This window comes from Vigna radiata, unplaced genomic scaffold (assembly GCF_000741045.1).
Source record: "Vigna radiata var. radiata cultivar VC1973A unplaced genomic scaffold, Vradiata_ver6 scaffold_252, whole genome shotgun sequence".
In the NCBI taxonomy this organism is placed as follows: domain Eukaryota; kingdom Viridiplantae; phylum Streptophyta; class Magnoliopsida; order Fabales; family Fabaceae; genus Vigna; species Vigna radiata.
In genome coordinates, this window is record NW_014544137.1 from 1 (window position 1) to 16,469 (window position 16,469).

At 30.3% G+C, this 16,469-nt stretch overlaps 2 protein-coding genes across 5 annotated transcripts; one reads left to right on the forward strand and one right to left on the reverse strand.

The window, feature by feature from the left end:
• Positions 1 to 5,351: 5,351 nt before the first annotated feature.
• Positions 5,352 to 7,931, forward strand: LOC106755367. Of its 2 annotated transcripts, none has more exons than XM_022778251.1 (2): positions 5,352 to 6,046; positions 7,720 to 7,931. In XM_022778251.1, exon 1 carries the CDS (start codon positions 5,674 to 5,676, stop codon positions 6,010 to 6,012), a length of 339 nt encoding a protein of 112 aa, XP_022633972.1. In that variant the 5' UTR covers positions 5,352 to 5,673; the 3' UTR covers positions 6,013 to 6,046; positions 7,720 to 7,931. The 2 variants fall into 2 exon arrangements, with proteins under 2 accessions (XP_022633972.1, XP_014492995.1); XM_014637509.2 differs by lacking the exon at positions 7,720 to 7,931 and adding an exon at positions 7,054 to 7,304 and having other exon boundaries at positions 5,354 to 6,046.
• A 735-nt stretch (positions 7,932 to 8,666) lies between these two features.
• Positions 8,667 to 12,495, reverse strand: LOC106755368. 3 transcript variants are annotated; one of them, XM_014637511.2, is made up of 5 exons: positions 12,200 to 12,495; positions 11,220 to 11,358; positions 10,108 to 10,210; positions 9,331 to 9,511; positions 8,667 to 9,002 (listed from the first exon to the last, which is right to left on the reverse strand). In XM_014637511.2, the coding sequence occupies exons 2-5, from the start codon at positions 11,331 to 11,333 to the stop codon at positions 8,954 to 8,956; spliced, it is 447 nt and encodes a 148-aa protein (XP_014492997.1). In that variant the 5' UTR covers positions 11,334 to 11,358; positions 12,200 to 12,495; the 3' UTR covers positions 8,667 to 8,953. The 3 variants fall into 3 exon arrangements, with proteins under 3 accessions (XP_014492997.1, XP_022633971.1, XP_014492996.1); XM_022778250.1 differs by having other exon boundaries at positions 11,220 to 11,363; XM_014637510.2 differs by having other exon boundaries at positions 11,220 to 11,366; positions 12,200 to 12,490.
• Between the last annotated feature and the right edge of the window lie 3,974 nt (positions 12,496 to 16,469).

Here is a 16,469-nt window from a genome sequence, read left to right on the forward strand (position 1 = left end):
TTTTTTTTTTCTTAAAAATGAAATAAAGGATTCTTTTTTTGGAGCACAAGGAATAGTTCATTCTAAAATAAAACAAAATAACCTGCTCAATTCTAAACTAAATCAATGGACAAATTGGTTAAAGAATCATTATTATCAATATGACTTATCTAACAGTAGCTGGTCCAAATTAGTATCACAAAAATGGAGAAATAGAATCACTAAATGTGGTATAGCTCAAAATAAAAATGTAACCAAATGGGATTCATATGGAAAAAGCCCATTAATTCTTTACAAAGAACAACAAGGAGTCACATTAAAAAAAAAAATTAGAAAACAATATAAATACGATCTTTTATCCTATAATTTTATGAATTATGCAAATAAGAAAGAGCGTATTATTACAGACCACGCCGCCACCGCCGCGCCCTGACGACTCCAGAGAAGACTCAACAGTAATATACTCCATTTTATTACCTGAGGAAAAACGAATGCAGAAGAGAGAAAGCTGGAGAAAATGAAAAATGGATTCTGCTGACACCCCTATTTATAGGAAAATTTTTGACAAACTACGACACATCTTCACCGTCCACAATTAACACGTCCAACGACTCAGATTGAGAGACGTTACAGTTTTCCAGACGTAACGGTCCACTAAAGCACAACGCGTGTCTTTTCCCGCCTAAATACCTTCACAAAAAACGAGATGACCCACCAGACACACTTAAACATCCGCAAACCTCTTCGGAGGAGCCGACACCTTCCCCTCTCCTGGACGACCGCGCCATCCCTAAAAACCCCACGGCAATGACATTGCCTGGGGCTTGGGGGCCTGTGTACCATATGGACCGGGCGGGGTCAGTAAGGAACATCCGGTCATCACACGAATGTGAGCGATAAATGATCTTACCAAAGACCGTCGACCCTCGCAAAGAGGCCGGGTAGTGGCGGACGGATGCTTTGACGGATGACACTAATCATAGGAAGGACCCTCACCAAGAGTCACGACGAAAGGAAGTTGAGTTTGACCATCGACCGCCTGGAACGGACGTGGTCAAACGCAAGCTAATAAAGGAGGATGTTAAGAGTAGATTAAAAGGTAAAGCACGATTAAGAGAGATGGGCCAAAGATTGGGCCGCAATTAGGAAATAGCTAATCATAAGCCCATAACGAAAACTATAAATACAGGTCAAAGGTGAAAGGTAGTTGGTTACATTGAATGCTCATTTATTTCAGATATACTTTCTCTTTCTATCTCTATCTATTGTCTATTAACTGACTTGAGCGTCGGAGTATCGTCAACGGGTATCCGACCAGGAGAAATTGGACAGTGATAGAAGAACATTGAGAGTTGAGGTCAACCGGACGACAAGGATAAATTGTGGAAGTAGTTCGTCAACAGGAGAACAGGAACATGAGTAAACAGTAAAATCCATTGATACGAACACACCATAAGAAAATATTTTGGTTCATTGGTGATTTCATTGTGTAAGAAGTAATAATATCATGACACACTTTTATATTCATTTGACACAGAATACAAAGGTAAAATAATTATAAAAGTATAAAATATAAACTTTTATATTTTTTCCAAGAAATAAGAGAGTAAAATGTAAGTAAAAATGGTGTTAAATGAATGTAAAAAATTTAAAAATGTCAAAAAGTCATTTTTCTTATATAAAAAGTTATAATACTATGACACACTTTTACAATTGATACATGTGCCTTCATAACATATGGTTATACCATCTCACATATGAAACTAAAATTGGTAATGATTGATAATATTTTTTTATTAGTTTTGATGGAAATTTAGAAAAGAGATTTAGTAGAAAGACATACTATCAATGAAACTTAAATCTAATTTTAAATTCAATTTGCAAAAAAAAAAAATTACACTAATTTTAATATAAAAAGTTGAGTTTGGTCTACATCTTTTTAAGATCAAAATAAATTATACTTACAAAAAAACACTCTTACCCTAACCCATTACCTCAAATAATAATAAATATTATAATAATAAAATATAATCAATTTATCTGACAGAATGTAATATAATATTTAGATAATAACACCAGAACTATATAGGAACGTATTATATATATATATATATATATATATATATATATATATATATATATATATATATATATATATATATATATATATATATATATATATATTAAGTACTAAAAAAAGTTAATTAAGAGTGTGTCACCTAATATATCTGATATCTTTCTTTTCTTTTTTTTTGTCAAGAAGTGTTTGTTACGAGCTATAACTGCAAAAGTTTCGACTATATCAACATTACATTGATCTATCTGTAATTAGCGTTATCTTGTATCTATTGAATCTAATTAACGTATCAACCAACAAAATTAGACTTTTAGGTAACCAGTGCAATTTGGACATGTCTCTTTCAAACAACAAAAACACGAAAGAGTAAAAAAAAAAAAAAAAACTATACATGTCAAACATATCTTGTAAAGCATTTATTTTCTCATTCTAAACGAACAGATTTTCGTTCAAAACCAATATAATTTATAAATATATTTAAAGAGAGAAAAACAAGGAGCAATAATAATGTATTTGAAAAAAAAAAAAAAAACTATCTAAATATCCTTAGATACATCTTGAATATCTAATAACTCCATTGAAGAAGTCAAATTTGACTTTCATCCTTTGCAAGTTGAGTTTATTTTTTTTATCAATATTATTAAAAATGGAATGACTTATGTTTTCATATATCCAATAAAATTTAAGTTAAAAATGATTTAAATAATTTTTTCTTTAACTTTCCAAAGTATCTTTAAAAATAAAATCATGATAAGAATTCTATACTAACTCAAATATAATAATTAATCGAAAACTTATTTTAAGATTTATTTAATAAATTAATATAAAAAATTATTTTATGTTTATAAGTAGGATCATCATAGTATATTGCGCTTTGAGAACTTATAATCTTTTAAAAGGTTTCAATAAACTAGTTTAAATTTTCATATTTTCACTAACACTTTATCTAACCCCTTCTAGTTTGACTTTTCCATAGGAACAAATCGAATATTATATGAAAAAAATATTTAATATGTATTAATTTAATTAATTGAGTTATTTCAATCCATCATTAAATTAATTCAAACTTCAAATATATATTTTTTTTTAACTAACTCGATTATCCAATTAACTATTTTTAAACATTTTTAAATCTAGTATTAGGATTTTTATATTTTATTAGTTTTCAGTCCATTTATTTTGACATTTTTATAGAATGTTATTATGTTTATTATTTAAGTTCTTTATCAATTTTTATGTAAAATATAATAATACAAGCATAATAGTAATTATAGAAAAAGTGAATAAATTAAAGATAATAAGGTTGATAGTCAGAAGAAATTAGTTATTAGAAAAAGATATTTTGTCAATTTCTGTAATATAATATTAAGAATTTAAATAAAATTAACATGCAAAATACATATTTAAACGATAATAATTTATTTTTAATTGGATCTAATAACTGAATCCATATAATTTAAAATCAAGCTGAAGTATCTATTAATTTTGTTAATTATTAAACTTAGATGAAGAAAATGTCTAATTATTTTCAATAGATTTTTTCTTAGTTACCACACTCAATCTTAAGAACTCATTTAAAATATTGGAATCTGTTCCGGTCGGGGATGTCTCAGTTCTCCTTCACACTTTTCTCACGAACCGTCTGTCTCCCTCCTGTTCGCTCCTAGTTATGTCGTTCTTTCGGTCAAGTTTGGCCGGGTACCTGTTAATTATACTCCGACGCTCAAGTCAGTTTCAATTCTCAAGGTTAGAAATAGAAAGAGAGTGAAATAAATGTGCATTCAATGTAACCAACTACCTCTTACCTTTGACTCTTATTTATAGTTTTTCTTATGGGCCAATGATTAGTGTAAACTTAATCAAGGCCCAATTGTATGCCCTTGGAAGCTAATCTCAATTTACCTTAATTCGGAGTTACTTATGATATTCTTAGTGATAGCAGACGACCGGATGTTCGACGGTCGTCCTGGGTCATACACGTTTCGCGACGACAGCGCGAGGCTCTTGATAGCCGGTTTGTGTCCGGTCCTGACTATCAGTCATACAGACATCCTTATTGACCGATTTGTGCCAAGCCAAGTTCTTGCCATCGTGGGACGTCCGTCTGCGTCCGTCACCTTTCTGCGACCGCACCGGTATCGACCGGGCTCTATACCCTGATCGCCGGAGGGTTATGCGAGCGGTCCGTATGTGGACCTTTTGGTACTGTCCGGTCCCTACCGTACAGAATCTAATAAACTCATATCCAAATATTACTAAATTGACATAGTTTCAATTGAATAAAGGTAATTGAAATTGATGGATTCAAACATTCCAAACAAAGAAAACAAAAGATAAGAACCATGTAATGTCTCCAGTTCTCCTTTTTGTTTTTCTCCCTGCAATTTTTACCTAACAAACAAAGAAGAAAACTAAAAATAAAAATACAGCAAAAAAGGTGAAACGGCACACTGAAAAAATGACTAACTTGACGTTGAAGTGTATCATAATAATCAATGTGAATAAATATTGAATAAATATCACAATTTCATATTCATTAGTTATAACTTTAATCTCTATATTCCGCAAAATCTATAATTTTGGTTTATAATCTTTTTATCTAATGTTAGTTTTTAAATTTTTTGTTAATTAATTATACTTCTTAGTTTTTTTAATTATTTATAACTTTGCTTAATTTTCAATTCTAAACGTTCTTGATTACATTTAATATAAATTTTTCATATACTAACTTAAATTTTAAGTTAATAGGTTTTTTTAATTTACTTAAATATAAAAAATAATATTAAATAATTATATTTTGTAGATACAATCATTAGTATTTTTCTTCAACTTATTTAATGATTTTTTCCTTTCCATTTCAGTTGGGCAGCTTTAGAAATAAGATGAAACATCTTAAACGCCTAAAAGTATAATCCATATTTATTAAAAAGTAAAAAACTAATTTAATGCACACAATAAATTATCCGGCATAACCAAATATTTTTAAATTAAAAAAATTAGAAATAAATATTACAAATTTAATATAATATTAATAATCAGAACTATAATTATCATGAAGGATAAAACTTATATACATAGTTTTCCAAGAAATTTTAGAATCGTACTTGAATAATAATAATAATTTGTATTTTATTAAATTTATGTATATCCATAAAGTACAACTTTAAAAATATTAAAGAATATGATAATGTGTGTATAAGTTTTCCGCTTATATAAATCATGGTAAAACACATCTAAGATCTGAACCGTTGAATCTTTGATCAGATAATCATAGACATTAACTGCATGAATGTGTGAATTGCCACTGCACTGAATCGAGTTTCCCCTTGAACAAACAATCAACATAGCAGGAGAAGTCCAAAAGCAGAACCAATCCTTACCTTCCTCTTCTCAACAACATCCCAATTCCCAATATAACATAATCTCTCTGAACCCTTTCCTTCTGTGGGCCTCTCTTTCCCCAACACTCCATCAAACCTTTCCTACCAAATCATCGCTTTTAGTAAATACCCTCTTCATCTCTTTCATCTCGATCACACCCCAACACTCTTTCACCTATTTCCCCAACTGGGTTTTGATCAAAATCTGATTTTTTTGCCTATTCTTTTCTGAAAGCCATGAATTTCAGGAGCTTGGAGGATTTCTGGGCCTTTTATGTCAACCAGCATTCCAAACCATCCACGAGGAGGTGGCACTTTGTGGGCACGCTCTTCAGTATCTTCTTCTTGCTCTGTTCTTTTTTCTTCAGCTGGTGGTTCTTGTTCTTTGTGCCCTTTTCTGGGTATGGTTGTGCCTGGTACAGTCACTTCTTTGTGGAAGGGAATGTTCCGGCAACTTTTGGACACCCCTTTTGGTCGCTCTTGTGTGATTTTAAGATGTTTGGATTGATGCTTACTGGGAAAATGGATAGAGAGATCAAGAGGCTTGGAAAAAGACCTGTGCTGCAAGTTTTCTGATTTCTAGTGATCGGATTGGTCCCTTTTGTTTCAGGTGAGTTTGCATGTGAAACTGTATAATAATTCTGTGTTTCAATATTTTCTTTTTCTAGCGTTTAGTTTCTATGCACTTTCAGTGCAAAATAATTTACAAGGTCAACAAATCAGAAATCAATCACAAACCATTTTTGGCAAGACTTGGAAGTAGGAGAATTTCCACATGTTGTTTCTTAACGAGCTTCTTGAAGAAACATATTAGAGATTCTAGGTAGCTGATAAAGTTTCTTCAACTTAAAAAAAAAAGTTTATTGTATAATTCATTTAAAGTAAAACCCGAATTCACAACGAAAAGTTAAACAAATCCCTAAATTAAATTTATTTAAAATATAATAGTACAATTTAAAATATATAAAATTACGATTTTCTCAAGGTTTCTTGAAATTCTTTACTCTTATAGAAAGACTGTCACATATTAATCTTTTCTCTTTTTTTGTGTGCGTGTATAGTGAGTAGATTTTGTTTTCATTAACTTTATCGGCTATGGATGACTTTGCTGAAATATATGGATGATTTCATTAACTGGTGAGAACAACCTGTGCGTGAGTATGATGCTGCAATTTTCTGGACGGAATCACTTTGCTAAAATGACATAGTTTGGCAAAGATATAAATTGAAGATACATGAATGTTGGAAGTGTTTTGATAATACTTGCATTTCCTGAAAATCAAATGCAATAACATTTTCTAGGTAGACGCAGTGCATTCCAACTACGTAACGTGATTTAATAAAAGAATTCACTCTGAGCTAATTCCAGGTTACCATCATACCATTGAGAAGATTGCACAAAAACGATGTGTTATGATTTTATTAAGCTTAGCTTCTACTTACAAATGGCATTATATTATGAAGTTTCTTTGTACAATGGGTTCAGAAAGGGCATCATTTTCAGCTCTAAATCTCTTTTAACGAATCTTTGGATAATTCTGAAAGTCCCTTCGTGCATTTTCTTCTGCTTAGTGTGCTTTTAACAAAGTAACCTGAATGAGTGTGTTTTTGGTATAGGTTCGCAATGACCTTACAAGATTTGAAAGAACCCTTTTGAATGGCATCACAGGCGATGAGAAGAACACCAATTTGTCTTATTACACTTCATATTCAGAACTTCTGTATGTAATTGAATAAAACAATCATTAGAGATACTGAATTTCCATTTGATCATCTATAAAATAGTTTTTTGCTTTTAAATAGTTTTTGACTTAGAATTGTATAAAGGCCTCTCTTTGGTGTTCTTCCAATGATTTTCTTTAACTTTCCCTTACTGGTATCCAAAGAGATTGAGAAGATATTTTGCATAATGACTCTTGTTTGTTTATTAATGTATTTGCGTGCGTGTATTAGAGGTTGAGCATCAAGAGAGTTGAAAAAAGAAATTGAGTTCTGAAATTGTAATTTGTTGTATTATTAGCTGAATGAGTGCATGACACTTTGTTGTATTGACTCATCAAGAATCTACCTTGGAGGTCTATGATGTTAGAGTTATTTGTATTCACCTTGGAGGTGTATTGACTCAAAAAATCTACCAATATTTGGGAAGATAGAGTTTTTTCCAATATTTGGGAAGATAGAGTTTTTTCCAATATTTTTTATTGATAAGCATTGAGGGTTGTATATGAAGTGTATCAGTTCTCAGTTCACAAACACTTTTTTTTTTTTTTTATCTCTGTTCAGATCCATCTATGTCTTTATCTCTCAAATTCTTTGGTGGCTCCTTTCTTCTACCCTTACTTGCTTTCGACATGGCAACAACTCCTGCATCCATGTATTTAGCAACTCTTTATCAATTTCTTGCAAAGGTTGGTAACTAAGGTTAACAATAGGGTTTGGTATGAAAGGTGACGAAGAGCTATTGCTAAGTTTTATATGAAAGTTGTCTTTTCCAATCTTTCCATAGCTCTACTAAAGTTAGCCTGAGTGGTGTACTGGTAGCAAATTGAGAGATGAACCTTATTGTGAGAATCTCGAAACAATAAATAAAAAAATAATAATAATAATAAAAAAAAAAAAAAAACTCTAGGAATTGTCTAATAAATCAATTCTCAACAATCTATTGTTGAATCAAGTACCTAGAAAAACTATGTTAATAGTAATTTTTCAACTCTACTAACACATCAGCAAAATGATGTTCAATAAAATTCGAGAAGTATTTGAATTGTGTAACATTATTTACTATATATTTGCCACTATTTTTTAATTTACGTGATGTCTTTTTTTTCGTTATACTTTAATTGCAACGGTGTGATGCTATTTTCCTTTGATTCTTTTTTATGCTAGTTTAAATAGTTTCAATTGTTAGAATTATTTTCTTTCGTCAAGCCCTATTTAATAATTAATAAGAGTGTATGGAGGCTTAAATAAAAATGAATTCTTTACGTTGACTATTATATTTTTATATTTTTATTTAAATATTTTATGTTTCTTATAATCCATATCAATCTCACCTCACATCATTGCTATTTTCCCATCAATAATTGAACAGACTTTTTTCCTGTTTTCTCTCCCTTCTTTGTTTCACTGCTATCTTTACGGAATACAACTTTATACAGATTAAGACAATTTAGAAAAGTTCCCCCACAAAGATGGTATCAAGTATGATGATTAATTCAGCACACATCTACTTCTTAAGTTTACAATATGTAAATTGATGTAATATATATAATATATGAACAATGTTTATTTAATGCATTACAATCTCAACACGCAGAAGTTTGTAACAATGTTCCTCTATAAATTTCTTGCACTACAAAAATTAAGTATTTAAAATTACATTTTAGAAATGAAAGACAAAATCCCCAACTGACATAATTACTCTTGTATGCAAATTCAAGAGTTGGGGAGAAAATTTAAGAGAGCTTCCAAAGCAAAAATTAAATCAAGATAAGCTAGAAATTTTAGGTCCTCCAATTCATTCATCACTTTCAACTTTTTGCTTCTTTCGCTTGGATGTTGGTGGACTGCACACAAAAAAAATATATCTCCATTGATATAAATAAAAATCCCATAAAAACACAACAGCCATAAGGAGGTGGTCAATTTAACTCCCATCTTTCATCACAAATCAATTGAAAAAACTCAAATACATGACACCGAAAGACTAATCAAATCAAGATCATGACCACATGATGATTTATTAATTGGTTTTTGTAAATTGAAAATCTCAAGTATGCATGTAAAGATAAGTCAGGACCGTGTCATGTTCTATGATAATTTCTCCTAAGTTATGGACAACTGCTTGAATATTCCATACTACCATATAACTATAAATAAGCTTGGTAAGCGTACCTTTCAATAAATTTTTGTATATCAGCACCAAGGCTTGTATTTAGCTCTTCAATATTTGCATTAACCTCATTACTACATTTCAATAGGTTGCAAGCATCTAAAATTGAAGCTGATCTTACTGCATTAGATATAACTGATGATTCCTTTATCTGTGACTTTAGATGTTCCATCAAAACAAGTGCTGCACAGAGGTTCATTGGAAGTTACAAAATGTAGGTAATTAGAAATCATGTCACATAAAGGACACAGTGGAATGATTTTTATGCACTCAGTAGTAAAAATTTCAATTAATTTGCAATGAATACAGTGAAATTCAACTCTAAATCTCAGAACTTCAAATTGCTGGAGCAAATCATGAAGTATGACAACAATTAGCAAGCATTTCATTTTTGCATGCAACATTACAGACAACCGCAGAGGAATGGCCAGTGTCCTTCAATGATTTCAATGGATGAAAGTAAGCAAAGAACATCCTAAAGTCTTGATTGAATTAATTCTTGAAATGAACAGATTGTTAGAGCAATCCAGTCACATTATAAATGTTAAGATTATAACTAAGTCCTGATAAAAGGGATGTGGTTTTTATACAATAAATAGTATAACTTCTAGAAAATTGCCTCACCATTGATATTATCATTATACAACAAAAAAGATACATAAATCAACAAGAACTATGCCACAGGGTTTTCTTTTTATTGCATCCACAATCAATGAACATTATTCAAATGAAATTTTAAAAAGCATTGCATACAAGGAAAATAAGAGCACAGAGCATACCAATGGCTCGAATCATTTTGAGGTTGAATTTATCAGCCATCTGCTTGCAACCTATCATTTTTGCACGCTGAATGATCAACAATTTCAAGCCAACCAGCATGTCCTGACAATTTTCAAATTTTAACCATCACAAGTTAAATTATTATAAGAGAAATAGCTCCTGAAAGTTAAGGGGAAACCCAAATTCAAGAAACAAGCATAACCTCACTAGCCAAGAGTAACAGGGTATACCTGAAACTATATTTGCATATCTAACTTTTCTAAGGCATAGGATATATTACAGGTCATTCTTTAATGAACGAGATATAACCGGCCTACTTGAAACTAGATTTACACATATACCCAGGTCTAAGACACAAACTGACTCTGTCACACTGCCATTCTTTAATGAACTATAATTTCGATTATTTTGTTTTCACAGGTTCAAATTCTTCTAAAAAAATTAAGTTGTACCAAGAAAATAGAATAAGTAGAATGGTGGTAGACTGGGGAAGATATTTAGTTCCTACAAGAAAAGGCTTAACTTTACTTTCGGTCTCCCAGATATCACAATTGTCTGATTTCAATCCCTAAGGTTTTAACTTCATCAATTGGTTCTCCAGTATTGTAAATGTGTGATTTTAGTTTTCTAGGTTCTAATTGTGTAAATTGACTTCCCTAAGTATTGTAGGTTTTAGTCTTCTAAATATACCACAAGTCATTGTCACATTATCAAATTCCAATTACATAGGAGCTAAAATCACAAATTTACAATACTTGGAAGTTCTAATTGGCACAAATGAAATTGGAGGACTAAAATCATACAAGTGTGATACCCAAAAAACCCAAGGCGCAATTAATCCCAGGAAAATCCAAAGCTTTAACATGAAGATATCTTATCTCCATTGCTTTTGTACATCCACCCTCCCCAGTAATATTATAATTCTATTAAAAATGCTCAAAAGTGTGATTCTTGCATCCTTTGAAATCTCTGAGCATGATTTCTCGTATCAAAGTTTTGACCAAAACACTAAACTAACATTATCTAAAGCAACCAACCTGGTTAATCTAAAACAAAGAAAACGATCATGAAATGTTAACGACCAAGTGAATGAACAATTAAAGAGATTTACAATCTCAGACTCTTGAAGGGAGCAAAGCCAAGCAACATCTTCAATCCCAGTCTGGCAATTTTTATCCGGCTCCACCATGTGTTTCAATCTTTTCTTTATGCGTATGCCCTTCATAAGGCCAACGTGATGACTATAAAATCTGAACTCCTATTAAAATTTCAATTAAAATAAAAGTGTTAGTAAGAAAAAAGGTATAACAAACCAACCAAGGAAGGAAAATTAATGAAACCCTCGAGTAATAAACAGACTCACTGAAAGATAACACTACAAGACAACATAAATTCAATTTTAACCTCGCACTGGAAAACTGATTCCGAGTTCAGAATTGAATTAAATTGAAACCTGCAGTAATGCATTGAATAAAACTGTTCTACTAGCAAATAGCTTTTGAAATGAAATCACCCAAAAACTATATCTTTGCATCAACATCAGTCTATTAAAAAAAAAAAAAAATTCCAAAGTCAATTTCAATATCAATTTTTGCAAACAATCACCCATGCAATATGTGATTTTCACTTGTGAAACTAAAATTTGTCACAATCAAAGAATACAAATATCACTAATCTTCGCCAAAGAATTTTTGTGTTGTCGCCAAAAGACCCAAACCCCGAATCTTGTTGAAGTATTTAGTTATTAGCAACAATTAATTTATTTTGTTTTCGTATACAGTTTAAGTTTGAAAAAAAAAATTACAACTTTTGTGACAAATGAGGAGAGTGAGTGTGAGAGAGAGAGAGAGAGAGAGAGAGAGAGAGGCCATTGTGGATTTGCGATTGTGGGAGTGAGAGAAATGAGGTCTGGAAAAAAATGACATACTTTACTTCATGCAAAAGACTAAAATTAGCCACATACAACCAAATATACCACAATTCGATTTTTATACTTATATGGAAAACAGCAATGAAAATCATTACAAAATTAACATTTATTTAGCATCCTACACTCCACCACAGAAACATAGAGAAAAAAAAAAAACATACCTTTCAGTATGGTTCTACCCAGCAACGAAACAAATGAAGCAGTTGAAGCTTTCACAAGATCCCCGCTCTTAGTATCACACTATTATCCCCTTTCACTCCTTTTCTTCTGCCCCCTTTTATTTCACTGTTAGCCGTTTATATAGATTGGGAGGGAGGAGACAATATGAAGAAAAGTTTGAAAGTTGTAGATGGAGAGACTGGGTGTTGTGATGGAGAAGAAATTTAGATGGTAGTGGATGGTGAGATGGATAAAAATTAGGGTTTTGGGAGAGAGGGAAAAAAAAATAGGGATTTAAGAAAGATTGTGTGTGAGCGTGATTTTTATTTTTTTAACTTTATCAGTAAATCATAATAAAGATCATTTTGAAAATATAAATAGTATATATTTTAGTTATACAGACTTTTAGGATAAAATAAACTTCGATTAATTATTTAATATTTTAGTGATTTTTTTTAAATTACATAAGATTTTTTTTTTTTTTGCAGTTTATCTCTTTTTAAGATGTATTTTTCAGATTAAATAAAAAATTATTTTTACTATACAACATATTAAACTTATTTTTTTATACTTTCATAAAATTGGATAAAATATATTACCAAAAGCAATTAAAATTTTTTACCATTTTTTAAATTTTATCATTTTCTGTTTTCTTCTTCTTTAAATTAGTTATATTTTATTTAATATAATTTTTTAATAACTTTAATAAAAACACCGATTATAACTTTAACCTAAATCATTATACAAATATTAAGAATATTTTATTCTAATAATATATTATTCATGAGAATATATAATTGATTCATGTTAAATATTATTAAATTGATATTATATATTACCGTAAAATTATAACTAAATGAATAAATTATATATATATATATATATATATATATATATATTATAGTATTATAATGAGATATCAAATGGTTATTTTTTTTTTTTAGAAATAATTTTTTATACAGTTTGTCGTACATAATTGCTGAACTCTAAGCAATTGCAAGAGTGTTTCACATTAACACATGAATATATACCATCGCTGTAAGTTTGAAAAATCACATTTGTAATAGAGACATTAACTGTTACTATTAAGTTTGTTTGGATTAAAGTTAAAAAAGAATTTATAGTAAATATGTTTTGTTTGAAAAAAAAAAAAACTTTACCACTGAGTGAAATAATTAATTCAAAGCAATTTTTTTCTCCAATCTCTCTCTTAACTATAAGCTTGCCTAACAGTTTAAATTTTGATTTTTAATTTTTTTTAGGTTCTTCTGTTTTTTAAAGAATTCTTTCTTCCTATTCTAAAGATATAAATGCTATTTGAATGTCTGTATACAGTGTCGTCAAAATAGGTTGAAATTCGTGAGTCAATCTGACTCACCATGGGTTTGAGTCGAGTTGGATTAAAAAAAATGCAAAATTTTTTATGCGAACCAAATTTTGACTCGGTTCACTAAGAATTCGGTTCACACAGGTTGAACTCGTGGTAGGTCGGGTTGGTTCACCAACCCACCTATTTTTTTAATTAAATCAAATTAATTAAATTAATTATTCAAATCCTATTTTTTATTGAAATCAAATTAATTATTCAAAATGCACAACCTTTATTTAGGCTATTTTTACCATATTTAAGATCCTATATATACAATATTTTTACAATATTAACATCCTATATATATATATATATATATATATATATATATATATATATATATATATATATATATATATATATATATATATAATATTTTACAATATTTAAACATCTTATATATACAATATTTAAACATACTATACATTCAATATTTTTACCATACTTAATAATTAATAACACGGAAAAATATATACAATATTTTTACAATCACGGTTTAAACCCTCATTTGGTCCTCATATTTGTGTGTCAATCTCAATCTGGTCATCATATTTTTTTTCTCAATTAGGTCCTATTACTTGTAAAAATGAGACAATTAAGCCCTCTCCGTTAAGTAATGACTAACGCCATCTGTCTTTGATGACGTGGTGCACAGAGAATTAGCTGACTTATAAGGATTTAATTACATAGTTTTTTAGTGTATATTTGATTTTAGTGTATTTTTTTTTTTTGTGTATAACTCCTATTACATGACTTATAATTGAGGTTTTTTAATTGAAGGTTTAAACCCTCGTTTCCTCCACCTCACATCACACCTCAAATCAACTTCTTCTTCTGTCTCACCACTTTCTCTCTCCCATCTCTTCCAACACTCAAAAGCTCCAATCTTTTTTTGTTTTTTCTTCTTCTACTTCATCTTTCAACTTTTCCAGTCCTTCTCCATTGTTTTCCACTCTGCAATCAAACCACACTGCAACAAAAACCATTCTGATATCAAAACAACAAAACCCAAAATTCACGAGATATGAAAAACATTGCTATCTTTGAAGAAAAAAATTGAAATTGGAATTGAATAGTTAAAGGGAACATTCTTGCTAAGGTGATTACTCCTAAGGGGAATCACAAGGTACGGACAAAGAAAAAAGGGGAAGACTTTTTGAAAACCCTAATTTGTTTTCTCATCTTGAATAATAAATAAGGGGCTTCCTCTTCCTCTAATTCTCTGGCTCTAATTGAAACTCTGCAGAAGGTACCCCCGGTTTCGGGGACTTCTTGAAACTCTGTGGAAGAGGAAGAATGACCCAGCGAATGCTAGAAAGGGGAAGAACAAATTGCCAATGATGTTGAACAAGTCGTTAGGCGATTCGGCTTCAGCGACGAAAATGTCAACGTCGTTCATGGCGAGGATGTCGATGAGGTCGGGGTTATTGGGGACGATAATGGAGGCTTGACGGCCGTGAGAAGGTTCGACGACCAATTGGTGCCTTCGGGGAGGTCGGAAGAGGCTTGGGGTTTAGGTGCTGTGAGAAGGTTCAAGGAGAAAGGTGAGGAGGTTGCGTTGGAGGGGTTTAATTGGCTCTGTTGCGCTTCGATCACGGGTGAAGGGGTGACATTAAGCCTTTTGCCTATTTCTGTAACTGGAATTCTCTTGCCATCTCTGTAAAATCTGCAGATTGAAGGATGCCGAATTTACAGTCAGCAACATTATAAAGACACCGTTGAAGGATGAAGACAGTGTAGGATGATGAAGACTTTGAATCCCTAACACATTTCTAATTAAATTTTGTGACATCTCCACCCTTTATTTTTAAAAAAATTCCACGTAATATAACATTGTTGCATCAGCATTTTACATGTACACCACGTCATCACATTTTAACACCGTCTGTGATAATTTAATGGAAGGGGCTTAATTGACTCGGCTTTACAAGTTTTTGGACCCGATTGAGACAAAAACAAAAACGATGACCAAATTGAGATTGACACACAAATATGAGGACCAAGTGAGGGTTTAAACCTACAATCACTTAACCACTTTATCCAACACTTTTCATTGTTTAATATACACAATCGTAGCAATATAAAATCATACAAAAATATCCTATATAAAAAACATCCTTTATGTAACTAAGATTTTTCAGTCTTTTTACATTAATTATTTCAAAATAAACACATATTATGATAACTAAGATTCTTTAATTTTTTTATATTAATAAATACAAAATAAACACATACTACTTGATAATTTAGATTCTTCAGTTTTTTAGTTTCTTTTATATCAATTGGTCCAATTATTATTGTTTCAATTTGATCGGTCAAAGTAACATGTTATAAGAATATCAGAAGATGGTGAAAAAAAGTTAAGTGAGCCAATGAGCCAACCCCTGTTGGGTCGGATCGAGTTCAAATTTTTTTCGGCTTGCTAATAAATGAGTCGGGTTGAGTTGACTCACTAAATGGTCAACCCATAGTGGGTCGGGTTGGGTCGGGCCGGATTACCCATTTTGACAGCTCTATCTGTATACTTAATTTATAAGATAAAAATTTATCTTTACTTTAATTATTAATCGTAATTTGTCTCCTTTTATTTTTTAATTGTGGAATGAATATAATTGTACTTTGTACTATTTTTATTATTTTAAATATTAATTAAATAATTATTTTATAAAAAGCAAAAATTACAACAACAAAAAATATAATATAATTTATTATTCAATGTTAAAATGATAACTTTTTCCATTATTTCAATTATAAAAAAATTATAATTATATAAATACTGTAACAAGTAACACGTATAAATGATAAATAATTACATAAATATATAAAATAATAAAATATGTGTCAAAAAATAAGTACAGAATCAAATAAAATTTAACATGATTCTTTTAGATTATTTAATAGAC